We start from the raw sequence: 16,680 nt of genomic DNA, 5'->3' as shown, positions 1-16,680 counted from the left end.
TGGAATTTTAATATATAATTCACATTGTCAGTTACGTGACTCGTGAGTGTGTGTAGATTCGAGATATGTCTTAACATTGTGAAAGTATGGTAATAAATGCCCAAATTTCGAAAACCATTAGGTGTCGTTATTTCGCCTGTGTGAAGCCGTGTTAGAGGGACTATGGGGCTGTTGAACGACATGGGAGGAGCATTTGCAGTCTTCGGGTAAAATGTGTCATTTCTACTGCGGCAAAGGAAGCTGTATGGGGGTAGACTTGTGCAGTCTATGATGTTGCTATAACTAGCGGAGAACTTTCACTAGATACAAATATCAAGAAATATTTCTATTTCAAACATCAGAAAAGTTTATAAGAAATCTTGCAAAGCTGGTTAGGGAAGTTCACAGCAACTTTTTTTTTTCGCACTGGCTCGATGTCAGTTTACCAAGAACAAAAGCATCGCTCGAAGCTGTCTATCAACTATAAAAAGGTTCACAACCCTACAGGAGGTATGTTTATCGATCAGTTAACGTTGTATAAATAAATGTTTATTGTAAAGTTCAGCTCAGCCAAATGTACCTTAGGGTCAGCGCTGATGAGAAATAGCGTATGTTTCTGCTCCTTTTTCTAATGGATACTGTCTGGAATGTGTCAGCCTACTCGGATACAGTGTAATAACTTTCGCTGACCACGTCAGCGCAGCTTGAGTTATCGTCCTTGGGGTTATCCGCCTTTTCATCGCCCCTGAGCTTCTCGAAATACATCGAGGTCATGTTAGAAATAGCTCAAGTTATCTTAAATTGTTGAAAAATCCTCCCGTTCGGCTGAACTAGTTCGGACTTTTAAATGATAACTGTACGACAGGTATTTGGGAAGTTTTCGTTAAATTAATACACATAGAATAAAATCACAGAGGAGAAATGCCCTTCTTTACATTTATCAGAGAAGAAATTAGTCAATGAGACCTGAAGCATGCTGTTCTGGCATCAGATATCCTACTCCTTATTCATTCCTTACGGTATGTTAATGAGCAAAAATTTGTCTAGAGTATTTTATACTGTATAGTTAAGATTAAAGTTTAGGCTTAGGTGGGTGCTGCTAGTGAGAGGATGTGGAGGGTAGTCATATAGTTCTGCACGGGCAGTTTGCGCCGCCTGTTCTCCACTTAAACATGGCGTCCTGGTAATGTCCTTTCTTTAACTGCCTCTAAAGTTAGACATGTTAAACCACAAATCACACACTATATTTCTGGAGAGTCTTTCACCAAAGTAATGCTTATTTGACAGTTTTGCTTAAGTTACACACATACATGCGCGCGCGCGCGCGCACACACACACACACACACACACACACACACACACACACACAGAGTTTGTTTTTAATATTGTGTATGTGTGTGTATGTCTGTGGGTGCTCTACCTTTCTTTGTGTCTATTGTCTTCAAACTAGTTCTCATAGTTCAAATCTTGCATTTTTCAAATAGAACATCTTAGAGATTAAATCAATTTATGCACACCAATGCAGTATACTCGGTATCATGCTAATAGCTCCATGCCTTCTGTGGTCTTTTTTACGCTGGATCTACTCTCTTCACACTGCTGTTATAGATTATATCTACTCGTGTCACACTTGCTGTTATAAGATGGATCTAGTCTTTTGGCATGTGTTTCTGTTTGTTTGTTTGTTTGGTTGAATGTGTGTGTGTGTGTGCTAAGTTGTATTTGTGTGTGTGTGTGTGTGTGTGTGTGTGTGTAGAGCTTGTTGTGTGTGCTAAGCTGTGTGTGTGTGTGTGTGTGTGTGTGTGTGTGCGCACTAAGCTGTGTTTGTGTGGGTGTGTGTGTGCGTGTGTAAAGCTTGTTGTGTGTGCTAAGATGTGTGTGTGTGTGTGTGTGTGTGTGTGTGTGCGCGCTAAGCTGAGTTTGTGTGTTTGTGTGTGTGTGTGCGTGTGTGTAGAGCTTGTTGTGTGTGCTAAGCTGTGTTTGTGTGTGTGTGTCTTGTAGGAAAACATGGCGATGCGAGGTCATTCTTCCAGCTCACTGCTAAGTAACCACACTAAGGAAAGAGTGACCATGGCCAAGGTGACTCTAGAAAACTTCTACAGCAACCTTGTCACTCAACATGAGGAGAGAGAGATGAGGTACACTCACATATTTCATGCACTCTCTCTATAATACAAAACACACACACACACAAACACACACAACACACAAACATATATCCACACACACATTCACATACCCACATTCCCTCACTTACTGACATAGTGGCTGAATGTTTTATAAAGCTTTACAAGACGTCCTAGTTAATATAAAGAGAGTTGGCTTCCTATTAACTTTTAAAAATACATTTAGAATAAACATGCATAGCATATGAACTGCAGAACACATCCCACAAACTGGCTTTACACATGCTGTCCAAGGTGAGTGAAGCTGGGTGAAGGTGTTTGTGTGCATGTGGGGTGTGTGTGTCTGTCTGTGAAGCTTGAGTATGTGCAATGTGTGTAACAATCAGACAAAGAAGGAGAAACGTGACCTCAGGCAAATTCACTATCATCCTCCCTCTGGGCTTCATTGCTGCTGCTCTGCTCTCCATAGCACTTTTTCCTGGGTTTTTCATTTAGTCAAATTGTGTGTGTGTGCATGTGTGCATGCATGCACACCTGTGTGAGTGTGTGTATTTGTTTGGGAGTGTGTGAATGCATGTACTTGTGCCCATGTGTGAGTGCATGTGTCCATGTTAGAAGTGTGTGTGAGTGAGAAGGTATGTGTTTGTGTGTCTGCATAGTGTACATTCCACTCTCACCTAGATGTTCCTGGTCTTTTGTTGTTTTTTTTGTTTGATGAAAAGCTTTGCTGTAACCAGGATCAAAGCTGAGAGTGCTTAGTCACCAGGTCTCCCACAATCACAGATCAAGTTTGAGAGTTGCAGACACTCTAGAGACACAGTCTGAAACACAGTCTTTTCTCCAATATTCCTCTCTGCTGATGGTTCACCTTTCTGTATTGCTCAGCTCAGAGCATACCACATTCAGACAAAAATAAAAAACATTGCAGCAGTAGCAGTTCTGTTCGAATTCAACAGCTCTGAACTGTACAAACAAGTCGGATAGGAAGTGATGCGTGAAGTAAATACATGCTAGGGTGGAGTCATCCTAGCACAGGAGGAAGTAAACACAAGCTTGTAGGCTCGTACCTTCTGTGCTCTGGCAGTTTATCCACCTTGATGTCGTGTATGTATAAAATGCAGATAAAGAGTTTTAAAAAAATTACAGGAGAAAAGAGGTTAGGAGGTACCAGCCTTGCCTGCATGCTGGTTCCAGCTGTGCCCTGCAGGTCAGAAGGTCACAGTGCTGCTGTTTAGTGTGCTTGTGCATTGGAGAGTGTCATTAGGCTCACTGGGCTCTGTTTCATCTGTGTCTCACCAGACAGCAGAAACTAGAGAAAGTGATGGATGAAGAAGGACTGCCTGATGAAGAGGTGCATGTTTAATGATGTGTACTGCAGATATCTCACCCAATCTGTCTGTGTCTCACTGTTTAAATCACACACACACACACACACACACACACACACACACACACACACACACACACACACACACACACACACACACACACACACACAGAGACAGACATGCTGAAGGGTATATGGTCCACTGCAGAAGCGGTTAAGGCGCTCGGAGCATGCGCGTAAGGAGACAGAGTTTCTCCGATTAAAGAGGACCAGACTAGGCCTGGACGACTTTGAGTCTCTAAAGGTGATTGGCCGAGGAGCCTTTGGAGAGGTACGATGGAGACCTAAACCCAATAAACTAACAACTAAATAACAGCATTACTGAACTAACGATCAGCAAATACTTGCAACAAATACTAAACTTAAAACTAATATTAAACTAACAGCAAGCACTAAACTAAAGACCAAAACTTAAATAACAGTGAATTAGATCTCAGATCTAAACTATTAGTGAGTACTAAACTATCAACCAGTATTAAATAGTGTTCAGCTCAGCTGTGTTTGACAGGTGTGTGTGTGTGTGTGTGTGTGTGTGTGTGTGTGTGTGTGTGTGTGTGTGTGTGTGTGTGTGTGTGTGTGTGTGACTGTGTGTGGTCTTCAGGTACGTCTGGTGCAAAAGAAGGACACAGGTCATGTTTATGCCATGAAAATCCTTCGCAAGGCAGACATGCTGGAAAAAGAACAGGTGAGCAGAAAACACACACACAGATTTACTGTGGGTAAGTGATTTAATTTATTCATCTGTATGTCAGATGTTAGCCTTGTTTGTTGCTGTAATGTGCCCAGGAGTAACAGGAGTCTGAATTGCTCTGTTTGCCCCACTCCTGCTCAGGTTGGTCATATTCGTGCTGAGAGAGATATCCTGGTACAGGCAGACAGTCTGTGGGTTGTAAAGATGTTCTACAGCTTCCAGGACAAGCAGAACCTCTACCTGCTCATGGAGTTCCTGCCTGGAGGTGAGTGAGCAGTGTGTACAGCAAGAGACATGGCTGGGCAGGCTCACAGACTCCCTGGGACGGCAGGTTCACAGCCAGGTGGATCGCTGCTTCTGGCACAGCCTTGATGTAAGGAGTGTTGCACCCTCTGCAGGTGACATGATGACCCTACTGATGAAGAAGGACACGCTGACAGAGGAGGAGACGCAGTTCTATGTGGCAGAGACAGTGCTGGCCATTGACTCTATCCACCAGCTTGGCTTCATCCACCGAGACATCAAACCAGACAACCTCCTGCTGGACTCAAAGGTTAAACACGCGCGCACACACACACACACACACACACAAACACATACACACCGCAAGCATGCATGAACCCACTCCCAACCCCCCACACACCCTTACATGCAGAAAGACACACCTTTACTCCAACACATGCCCTGAATGCTTTATTTAGTTCTGTACAGAAGACCGTTTGTGTTCTTTATATTATGACTCAGTACGGAAAAGGCTGCACAAGAGCCATATTGTATGTGCCAGTGCTTTCTGGTTTTCTCCCCACCCCCCCACCCCCATCTCTCTTACTCTCTCACATACACTCTCCCTTCTCTTTCTCACTCTCTCTGTCTCTCTAATTATATTTAGTTTTATTGGAATGATTGCCTTGAATAAAATATTACCAAAACACAAAAATATAAAAATGTATATTTTTTGGTTGAACTAATAATACCAAAACAACTGTAATAAGACTATGGAAATAAAAAGTTGAATAAAATAAAACTAAACTAATAAAAGAAAACTAAATTTTCTAAAGGAAATAATATATGCATTGTGGTAGGGTTTAGTGAGTTGCTCACTCTCATCTCTCCCTCTCTATCTGTCTCACTCAAAATCAAATCCCAGTTTGCTTATGGCATGACAACTAAAATCTATGTTGCCGAAGCTGTAAAGTGTATGTGGTTCAAGTCATCATTAATTAATATAAAAAAGTAAAAAATATACAAATAAATAAAATATTAGAAGTGTAAGTGGAATGTAGTCATTCATCTGACAATATAGGAAAGAAATTAATTCCTAAAAAAAAATTAGACAAAATATATATTATAAAACCAACAGTAAAGGCTGATACTTACTAATGTTAGGGAAATCAATTAAATTTTGGTCCAGCAATACATGGATTACTTGAGAAAGATGAGGTGGTCTCGTTTCTAACTTTGTCAGATACGTTTCTGTGTTTATATTTTGTATATGAAAAGCCAAAGTGATTCTCAGTTTCTACTTCTCCTAACTGGCAGTTGTAAAACTGGCAAAAATGTGGTTGAATACTTTTTTTTTTCACCATCTAAAGTATGTGGGTTTGTTCTTTACGGACTCCTCTAACCTTTGTAGTTCCATGGTTACTTATTTTTGCATTTGGTTAACACCCTTACATTGTGGGCTTTCATATAAGTATGTAAAGTATATTTTCCAGGTCCTGCAGTTTTGAATGTGAATGCATTTTTTTCTGTAGTTTTATTTAATGCATTTCACATATCCCATAATTTTTTTTCTTTAACTGTTTTTTCAGGTAATTTAGAGGACATATGTTTGGCTTTTTGTCTTGAAGACATTTTGTTTCAGTGCAATGAAGTATTTAAGGCCTACTGCTTGGTCAGTAGAGTTTCTGTGCTTATGGCATGAATATTAGAAACTTTCTGATTTGAAAGTTTGTTTGAAGACTTTCTGGATTGTAAGTTTGGATTGTAAGTTATTTTCTTGATGTTGCACAGTAAATGTCTTGTAGGGCATTTTGCATCCATCTATGGTAATGTTTCATAAGAGGGGAGTTTCTACCAGTTAAAATGCAAAATATGTGCTAGTGTAAGATATATATTATTTAATTTGTGAGTGCCAAATTAACATTTTTGTCATAAGATATGCAGACCTAGTTATCAAGCATTAAGTGTATTTCATCATTTCTGGGTGCTGCTTCATATTTGACAAAGCTGCTGTTTGTCTATTTGAGGGAGGTAATGAGTATATTTGTTGCTTTCTGTTTGTCTGTCTCTCTCTATCGCTCTTTGTCTGTCTCTCTCTCTCTTTCTCTCATATGTCTCTCTTTCTCTCATATGTCTCTCTGTTTCTCTGTCTGTCTCTCTCTCTCTTTCTCTCTCTCTCTTTTTCTCATCTGTCTCTGTTTCTCTGTCTCTCTCTCTTTCTCTCTCTCTTTCTCTCATCTGTCTCTCTGTTTCTCTTCGTCTCCTCTCTCTCTTTCTCTCATCTGTCTCTCTGTTTCTCTTCGTCTCCTCTCTCTCTTTCTCTCATCTGTCTCTCTGTTTCTCTTCGTCTCCTCTCTCTCTTTCTCTCATCTGTCTCTCTGTTTCTCTTCGTCTCCTCTCTCTCTCTTTCTCTCATCTGTCTCTCTGTTTCTCTTCGTCTCCTCTCTCTCTTTCTCTCATCTGTCTCTCTGTTTCTCTTCGTCTCCTCTCTCTCTCTTTCTCTCATCTGTCTCTCTGTTTCTCTTCGTCTCCTCTCTCTCACTCTCAGTCCTCCACCCACCGTACCCGCTTCCTCTTCTGCTTTTCTCTTCCTCACTTCTCCCCTTTATGGTGTATGAACAGAACGTCTTTGAGTGATCGTTGGATTTCATCAGAGGTGTGTGTGTGTGTGTGTGTTACAGGGACATGTTAAACTGTCAGACTTTGGTCTGTGCACAGGACTAAAGAAAGCTCATCGCACTGAGTTTTACCGTAACATGAGCCACAGCTTGTCCAATGACTTCAGTGAGTAGTTTCTTTTTTCAAAAATTTGCATTCAGCATTAAACAGTTCCACATTATATATTTCAGATGTTGCTGAGATATTCAAAATTGAAGTACACAAAGTTTCCAGAGAAACAGTTTTGAATGTTGTTCAAACCTCTTGGAGTGAGCACCTGGGAGCTCTCTGGAAGTCAAGCCCAAGCTAGTCAGGGGAATTCTGAGCATGTCCTGTAATAACATTGCCATAGATGAAGATATTGTAGGCTGCCACTCATCATTGGAACTAGTCAGTGTAGTTCTAGATACAGCCCAGCACTACATTTCTAAAATGTCTGCAGTACCATACTATTGTTTTGTTTTTGATTGAGTGTGGTTTAATTGTTATGAGGTGCTATGTATGTGTATTTGTTTAGATATCTCTTTGGGGATCCACACGGACAGTAGTTAAAATCTGACATTATGTTACGGTTACATGTAGATGTAGAATTAATTAACTACAGTAATCATTATTTCAATGGAAGTGCACCACATGGATAGTAAAAAAGACTCTGTGTTTGTGTGTATGTGTGTGTTTGTGTGTATGCCTGTGTTTGTGTGTGTATGTATGTGTTTGTGTGGGCCTTCACAGCCTCCCAGAACATGAACTCCAAAAGGAAAGCAGAGACATGGAAACGGAACAGGAGGCAGCTGGTAATTACATGTTAATGCAGCTGGTAATTACATGTTAATGCAGGCCTTATGAACCCTAAAGGACACATGGTAATAATAATATTAAAAGTCTCAGCAATAAAGATTGAGCAATGTTGAGACAACAATCTTACCTGAAGAACAACACAGCTTGGTGAAGCTTTAATAAAGTTCCAGAAGAGCAGGAGAACACAATGGTCTGTTTTCTTCCAGGCCTTCTCCACTGTGGGCACTCCTGACTACATTGCCCCAGAAGTGTTTATGCAGACTGGCTACAACAAGCTCTGTGACTGGTGGAGTCTGGGAGTCATTATGTATGAAATGCTGATTGGTAGGAGCATCACTCTCTAAGTCTCCATACACAGACTCCAAACACAGACATATGGTAATCCCAGCAGAAGTATTCCAAAGACCTCCCCACCACAAAACCCATAGCCTCTCACCACACAGCATACCTGGTGGGTCTGGAGAGAGGGCGAGACAAAAGTCTTTCCTGAACTACACAATAAAAGTAAATTTGTAACAATTAGGCACATGAACTTGTACACGTACTTGTGCATCTGATTTCTGGTTCAAGCTTATTACCAAGCTCGATTCTCCAATTTATCTGCAGGATTGTCACAGCAGACCCAGCAGGTGTAACAGACACTTGTGTTTTTTTTGTGATGTTTGTATTTTGTATGAACTTATGATCATGTTTATGTAGTGATTTTTATTTTGCATTCTTTTCATGTGGCATTATTTGTGCTTTAGTATTATGGTGTTTTTTTCTAGTTATATTGTGTTGAGTAGTTTTGTTGTGATATGTCTTTATGATGGTGTCAGTGTAGTGTATATGGTTGTTCCTGGTATTTATGTTTTGTCTTTGTTTGGGTTGTGTTGTGTGTGTTTATACGGCAGGCTATCCCCCGTTCTGCTCTGACACTCCACAGGAGACATATAAAAAGGTGATGAACTGGAAGGAGACACTGGTCTTCCCCCCTGAGGTGCCCATCTCTGACAGAGCCAAACACCTCATCCTCAGGTTAGACCTGAGCTCAGCTATACCAAACATCTGTGCCCTATCTACAGCAGACACCACCCATCTATCTGCAGCAAAAACCTCCTCCTCAACTATACCAAACACCTTCTCCCCAGCTAAACCAACCCCCCCCCCCCAAAAAAAAACCCCTCAAACATTTCACTCCAGCTATACTGCTCAAGCAATACAGTGTGTTCTGAATGAGCTTTATAGCTAACTGTGGTCCTGTGGCTCACCTGATAAATTAGATTACACCATTGTCAATTGGTTTGATTCCCAGGGAGCACATATACTGATAAATATGAAAGTCACTCTGATCAAGAGCATTTACCAAGTCCTGTAAATGTAATATGTAAATTGAGGCACTTGGGTTAGGCAGACTTCGAAAAACCAGACAGGCTAACTGTGTGTGTGTGTGTGTGTGTGTGTGTGTGTGTGTGTGTGTGTTTGTGCACACGTGTGCATGCAGGTTTTGCTGTGAAGCAGACCATCGCATTGGAGCTGCAGGTGTAGAGGAAATTAAAAGGAACCCATTCTTCGAGGGTGTAGATTATGACCATATAAGGTTTGAACGTGTAGTCTATGTCTTGTTTTTGGGCATCAGAACTCTAATGTTTCACTAGTATTATTTTCCTTGTAATAGCTGTCATGTTTTTTTTTCTAGAGTATTTTCAAACATTTTACTGTTCTAACAGATTTATTATCTAGAACCATGTTCTAATTTTCTATTGTGCTTTTTATGCAGACCTGCTCTTTAATGCATTTTTGTGTGTAGGGAGAGGCCAGCAGCCATCCCCATTGAGATTAAAAGCATCGATGACACATCCAATTTTGATGAGTTTCCTGAATCAGACATCCTGCAACCTGCTGGTGAGAGTCAGTACACTGTATTCCTCAGTACAGTCAGTATAATGGATGTAGTTTAATAGAGAACAGGGACAAACCAAAGTAAGAGTCAAGGCCCAAGCAAAAGGTAACGTCCAAAGAGTATTCAACGAAGCAAACAAATCCAATATACAGGCAGACTGCTCAGAAATGAGACGGGACTGCGAAGACTGTTCGAACACGTAGGGCACTAGGACAAATGAGGACTAACAAGACACAGGATTACAATAACAGGCTGAGATACTAACAAGGGGGTGGAACTGAAAGAAACCAAAACAAGGAAGCACGAGGAAACAAAACAAGGAAATAAACAAAACAGGTAGCGCGCTGTAGGAACCGCGATGCCAGGGAGGGGCAAATGTGACACATGGTATTCCTCAGTACACAGTATTCCTCAGTACACAGTATTCCTCAGTACACAGTATTCCTCAGGCTGCTGCGACGGTGGCGGCACAGAGGAAGTGAGAGGCAAGGTTGAGCCAAAGTGCTCCTTATTCTCCATTGTCCATATACGACAAAACCACAACAAATAATAAACAATACTCGGTCCTAACACTCTTTGTAGTGATGTACAGGCTGGAAGTGAGTAGTCCGGCATTCCACTAATGTGCAGCGCTTTCTCTCGGGACCTGTGAGTTTAAATAGAGGGAGAGAACAAGGGACAGGTGAATTTGATTAGTAGGCAGACTGGGCAGACAGGAGACTGGGAACAAAGCAGGTATGTAGTAAGATCCCTAGCAGGAGTGGGCGTGTCGCTCCTTCTGGATGCCCGGCCAACCGTGACAGACCCCCCCCAAAGACCCCGCCAACCTCCCAGAGCGCAGCTTGCCCGGCTGACGCAGAGCAGGCCTCCATGGATGTTCCCCTTGGAAGGAGGCAGTGAGCTCGGGGTCTAATATCTGGGAGGCCGGTATCCAGCTGCACTCCTCCGGGCCGTACCCCTCCCAGTCCACCAGGTACTGCAACCTGTTACCTTGCCTCCAGGAATCAAGCAGGCTTCTTACCCTATAAACCAGTTCCCCTTCTATGTCTATAGGCGGGGGCGGGGTAACCAAGGAACCAATGTCTGCCGTGATACGTGGGCTGATACTTGAAAGGCCCTTAATGCCTGGCTTTTACCTGGCTGGTCTATCCGATAGGTGACCTTATTGATGTGCTCGGTGATGGTGTAAGGACCTTCAGTGGTAGCTCAGTGGTTAAGGTTCTTAACTTGTAATCAGAAGGTTGCTGGTTTAAGCCCCACCACTACCAAGTTGCTACTGTTGGGCTCCTGAGCAAGACCCTTAACCTCAATTGCTCAAGTTGTACTCGGTCATAATTGTAAGTTGCTTTGGATAAAAGCGTCATGTAAACGTATCTAGCTGCCAGCTTGCCTGTAGAACCTTCATTGCCACCCACACCTTTTGTCCAGGATCATATGAGGGGGTCTCTCCATGTTTCCTGTTGGCTTTCCTCTTGTAAGCCACAATAGCTCTGCTGATTCGTTTCCTCCCAGACTTGTTTGCTGCGTCAACACCAACTCTCTACCGCTGGTTGGTCTGACGCAGAGGTGTTCCAGGGGTAGAGTGGTGGTTGGTATCCTAAAACACACTCAAAAAGTGTTAAACCAGTCCCTGTGTGACGCTACGAATTCTGCGCATATTCAGCCCAGGAAAGGTAAGTGCTCCAGGTTTCGGGGTGTTGACTATAAAGTCACAGGAACTTACCTAATTCCTGATTTACCCTTTCTACCCGACCATTAGCTTGGGGCTGGTAGCCGGAAGTCAGGCTGACTAATGTTGAGTTCCGGAGTAGTTCCTTCCATACTTTCGACGTAAATTGTGGTCCCCTGTCTGAAACAATGTCCTCCGGTAGTCCGAACTGCCTGAAAATGTAATGGAAGAGGAGATCAACGGTTTTCAAGGCGGTAGGCAGTCCTGTTAAAGGAATAAACCGGACCATTTAAGAGAACCAGTCAACAATCACAAGGATGCGTTACCCTTGGAGGCAGGTAAGTTGGTTATGAAGTCCACCACGATGTGTGACCACGGGCGCAGGGGAATAGGCAACAGAAGCAGTTTACCTGCAGGTGAGGTGCTGGGCATCTTGCTGCGTGCGCAATCCGAGCACGAAGCCACGTAACTCACCACCTCTTTGTTCATGGCTGGCCACCAGTACCGTGCGCTTATCAGCTGGGCTGTGTAGGTAGACCCTGGATGTCCCATCCCTAATGAAGTGTGTGTCCATGTAATTAGTGCATGATGATGTCTGGGGGGCATGTGGAGTCAGTTGGGTGGACAGTGTGGATGGGGATTGGCTGTAACTATTTGCCAGTCGAAATCCCAGCTCAAAGATCCCAGGAAACAAGGGAGAAAGAACCGGTTCCAAACTGGTCGACTGAGCGTCTGTGTGATGTTGTCGGAAGAGCGCGGCAGCCCTTACATTTTTCTCCCCCAGTCTGTACGTGACTTGGAAAACGAACCTTGAGAAAAATAGCACCCACCTTGCTTGCCTGGCGTTCAGTTGTTTGGTCATCTAGAAGTACTCCAGGTTTTTGGTGGTCTGTGACCACCGTGAAGGGGTGTCATGCTCCCTCTAACCAATGCCTCCATTCTTCGAATGCGAGTTTCATCGTTAGGAGCTCTGTCTCTGACTCCGTAATTCCTCTCTGCCGGGCTCAGTTTTCGTGATAAGTAGGCAATGGGCCTTAGTTTTTCTACCTTTCCCATATATTGCGAAAGCACTGTGCCTGCTCCCACATCTGATGCAAAGGGTTTCTTTGGGTCCAGTTGCTGTAACAATGGAGCAGCAGAGAAGGAGGTCTTGAGCCCCTTGAATGAGCTCTCTGCTTCGGGGTTCCATTTCATCCTTGGGCTTGTCCCCAGAGTAGGTCAGTAAGGGGTTTGGCCAACATGCTGAAGGATTTAATAAATCTTCTATAGAAATTAGCAAAACCTAAGAACTGTTGTAACTCTTTGCCAGTTTGCAGTTTTGGCCAGGCCATCACAGCTTCCACCTTGCCAGGTTGCATTTGCACGCTGCCCTCCTGGATGATGTAACCTAAGAAGTCCACCTCCCTGCGGTGGAATTCACACTTCTCCGCCTTGCAGTAGAGGGAGTTTCTCAATAAGGTACGGAGAACAGCCCTTATGTCTCGCACATGTTGGTTCCAGGAGGAGGAATAGATCAGGATGTCATCAATATAAGCGACAACAGATCTACCCAAAAACTCCCTTAAGACCTCGTTGATGTAAGCTTGGAAGATAGAGGGAGCCGTGGCCAGACCATATGGCAGTACTAAGTATTCGTAATGCCCTGTTGATGTGCTGAAGGCAGTCTTCCATTTGTCACCTTCTCTAATCCTTATGAGGTTGTATGCACTGCACAAGTCTAATTTGGTGAAATACCTGGTTCTCCTTAACTGCTCAAGTGCCGCTGGTACCAAGGGCAGGGGATAGTGGTACTGCACAAGCAACTAGTTAAACCCTTCTGTAGTCCACACATGCTCTTAAGCTGCCATCCTTTTTTTTAATGTTTTTTTTTTATACGCTAGCAGAGGCAGGCAATTTCGAGGGACAGAAGTATCCTTGCTTTAGGGCCTCTGTTATATACTGCTCCATAGTCCTCTCTTCCTCCTGGGAGAGAGGATATATTCTGCACCTGGGAGGAACTGATCCTTCCTTAAGGGTGATGGCACAGTCCCAATCACGATGAGGGGGAAGTTGCATGGCTTTGGTAGGGCTGAATGCTTGAATCAGGTCTTGATACTTCTCAGGAATGGTGAAGTGTTTATCCGCTTCAGGACTCTATGGATGTCACCTGAAGTGGGATAACCCGGGTGGTCAAACACCTTTGATCGCAGGAGGGTGCCCACTTAAGGACGTGTTTTTTTTTGTCCACAGCAGATGAGGAATGTGAGCATGCAACCATGGCAGACCTATCATGAGGGGGTGAGAGAGAGAGAGGAAAGGAGGTAGAAAGCAATATGCTCGACATGCTCCCAGTTAGTCTCGAGGAGAACACGAGGAGTGACATGCACTTCAAGGGGAAGACAGGGGAGGGCTTTTATTCCCAACCTCTTTGCGAAACCCCAATCCATAACATTGCCTGCTGCGCCAGAGTCGACTAGTGCAGATGCAGTAAGCCAACGACCCTGGTGGAATACACTCACCGGTAATTTAAACGTGGAAAGGGTCGGGGAGCAACTCACCGGATTGTTGCGTCTTCGCTGGTTCTCAGGCTTGCGCCTTACCCCGCCACGCCCAGTTGCATCAGTTCCTCTGGAGCTTCAGTCCACCCAGTCACTGGAGTTCCCTCTCGCTGTGGCAACCCTCGGTGGAGGTGGCGTCATTGCTCCTGCAGGAGGTGGTCATACGTAAAGGCGAGGTGAATGACCTCATTTAGTGTGGTAGCCTCCTGTTTGCATGCTAATTCCTCCTGCAGATCAGCCCTCAGTCCGCTTAGGAAAATGTCTATCAAGGCAGGTTCGTTCCAGTGTGACCCCGTAGCAAGTGTCCGGAACTCCATAGCGTAATCCGCTGAGGTTCTGAATCCCTGCCTTAGTCATAGCAGGGCTTGTCCACAGTGTCTCCCCTGACGTGGATGGAAAAATACAGCTTTCAGTTCTTGAATGAAGCTGCAGTAGTCATTCATCAGCGGGGAAGAATTGGCCATGAGTGCAGCTCCCCAGGTGCGTGCCTTCCTGGTAAGCCTAGAGATCACAAAGGACACCTTGGCATGGTCTGGCAAACAGGGTTGATACCCAAAAAGTTCACATTGCACCACAAAGCCTTCACAGTCCTCCGGCACAGAGGAAGCGAGAGGCAAGGTTGAGCCAAAGTGCTCTTAATTCTCCATTGTCCATATGCGACAAAATCACAACAAATAAACGATACTCTGTGTCGCGATGTACAGGGTGGAAGGGAGTAGTCCGGTGTTCCACTAATGTGCAGCACTTTCTCTCGGGACCTTTGACTTTAAATAGAGGGAGAGAACAAGGGACAGGTGAATTTGATTAGTAGGCAGGATACTGGGAACGAGGCAGGTATGTAGTGCGATCCCTGGCAAGAGTGGGCGTGTCCGTCCTTCCAGATGCCCAGCCAACCTTGACAGCTGCACTGCGATCATTCCATACAGTGCTGCAATCATTCCAACCATCAACATGCAATACTGTGATTATTCCTGAGTTCATGCTGTGATCATTTTACACAGCACTACAAATCAGTTCACACAGCACTGTGATCATTCTACACTGCACTGTAATAATTTTCCAGATGACTGTGATAATGTCCTAGACATTTGACTGTCTGTAAGTCCTAATGCTGTATGCAGCAGGCTGTAGTTTCCTCACCATGATGCCCTGTTTATGTTTCTCTGGCAGTGACTGCTGTGGCCAGTAGTCATGGGGATGCAGACTTTAAGAATAAAGACTGGGTCTTCATCAACTACACCTACAAACGCTTCGAGGGGTTAACAGCACGGGGTGCAATCCCTTCTTACATGAAAGGAGGGAAAAGATGAGTACAGCACTCCTCCCCTGGCCTGGTCCTACACCTTCCTCCAGTCCATTTGTAAAGTCTAGGGTCACACTGACAGTTCTCTTCATCTGTCTAATCTAAGAGGCTTTGCGAATATGGATACAGTCATGCCAGCTTGAGTGCTGATGAAGAACACTCACTCCAGAACAATGTGTCCCATGTACCTTACATTCTGCTTTGTATACACTCCACACCTACAGCAATCTGCCCTGTATACGTCAACCTTTGATGCCTCACATTTCACAATTTGCCTGTTGTGTAGTCACTGCGGGCAATACATTAATGTTTGTTTTATTTTTTTCCTGCATGCTGTTTTCTGTATGAACAACAATTCTCATCATTGAATAAAGTAGATAATCATGCATAATGGCGCACAAACACAATTTTATCTTGTTACTTGCTGATGAATAAGAAATGTGGAATTTGCTGGATTTTACCCAAAGATTCTTATTGGCTGTATTGCCTAGGATCTGTTTTTATTTTTTCACATCTTTGGATAAGCTTTCTTTTATATGCTTTGTGGAAAAGATAATATATAAATATATTTATAATTTGTATTTTTGCTACTTGTTTACTTTTTTAGTTATTTTTGTATGATTTATCTTGTTGTCTAAGCATTTTAGGTTTTGTCAGGTGTAGCTCAGATAAGTCTGGTGAGAATGTGGCAGCCCCAGAGATGCCCAGTGGAATTCCCTGCTTTAACCAGTTTTAGGTTGGATTTAGATTGTTCTTTCCTCTGTGGAATATATTTCTCTGCCTGTTTTTTGTTTGTTGTTGTTTTTTCTTTTTGTTATGCTTTATTTTGACGACAGAATAGAACTGGAATGGAATTCCAATGTCCTCTTATTCTGATGGTTCTCATAAGCTTAATTTATTAGTTTATGGTTTTATATTGTTAGGACTTGCAATGTTTAGAAGGTACATATACATATACATATGAGTAGGATGTGGTACAATGCTTTTACAAGCATATATTCATGATTCAGATCCATTACATGACATTGTGCGTCTTACATGGTTTTCTATACATGGTAGGTGTCATAAATGCATACAAATGCAAAAGTGAAGACGTGAGATGGCAGATCTCACTCTTTAAATGATATGATGGTTTGTTTTTGCAGTAGCTAGTTCATAAATATATTTCCTTGAAAATCAATATCTTTTTTCCCTCCCCTGTATGTCTCTTATCGTCACTCTTATACTTTGTGTACATTGCAGTGCTGGGATTCCAGGGTTCCTGCTACTGTCCCTGCTTTAGGCCAGGGCTAAGTATGACTCGGACATTGCACTGAGCTTTCATTGGCTACGCTTTAGAAAATCAAATGAATGCTTTCAGACTGAAATAAAGCTTTCAGACACAGCTCTATTTCCTCCAACTTCAACATCAAACATAGAAACATGTCC

General features: G+C 43.2%; 1 protein-coding gene across 2 annotated transcripts; it reads left to right on the top strand.

The window, feature by feature from the left end:
* The first annotated feature begins 201 nt into the window (after positions 1 to 201).
* On the top strand, positions 202 to 16,584 carry stk38b (serine/threonine kinase 38b). Of its 2 annotated transcripts, XM_027025436.2 has the most exons (14): positions 202 to 489; positions 1,981 to 2,117; positions 3,405 to 3,456; positions 3,641 to 3,763; positions 4,094 to 4,177; positions 4,325 to 4,448; positions 4,582 to 4,736; positions 7,087 to 7,189; positions 7,796 to 7,857; positions 8,068 to 8,185; positions 8,755 to 8,878; positions 9,345 to 9,440; positions 9,651 to 9,745; positions 15,120 to 16,584. In XM_027025436.2, exons 2-14 carry the CDS (start codon positions 1,987 to 1,989, stop codon positions 15,257 to 15,259), a joined length of 1,407 nt encoding a protein of 468 aa, XP_026881237.2. In that variant the 5' UTR covers positions 202 to 489; positions 1,981 to 1,986; the 3' UTR covers positions 15,260 to 16,584. The 2 variants fall into 2 exon arrangements, with proteins under 2 accessions (XP_026881237.2, XP_026881238.2); XM_027025437.2 differs by lacking the exon at positions 1,981 to 2,117.
* Positions 16,585 to 16,680: the final 96 nt, after the last annotated feature.

The sequence above is a fragment of the Electrophorus electricus genome, chromosome 20 (genome assembly GCF_013358815.1).
Source record: "Electrophorus electricus isolate fEleEle1 chromosome 20, fEleEle1.pri, whole genome shotgun sequence".
Classification (NCBI taxonomy): Eukaryota; Metazoa; Chordata; class Actinopteri; order Gymnotiformes; family Gymnotidae; genus Electrophorus; species Electrophorus electricus.
The sequence above is the reverse complement of the archived record's forward strand: the minus strand, read 5'-3'. Positions and strand labels throughout refer to the sequence as shown.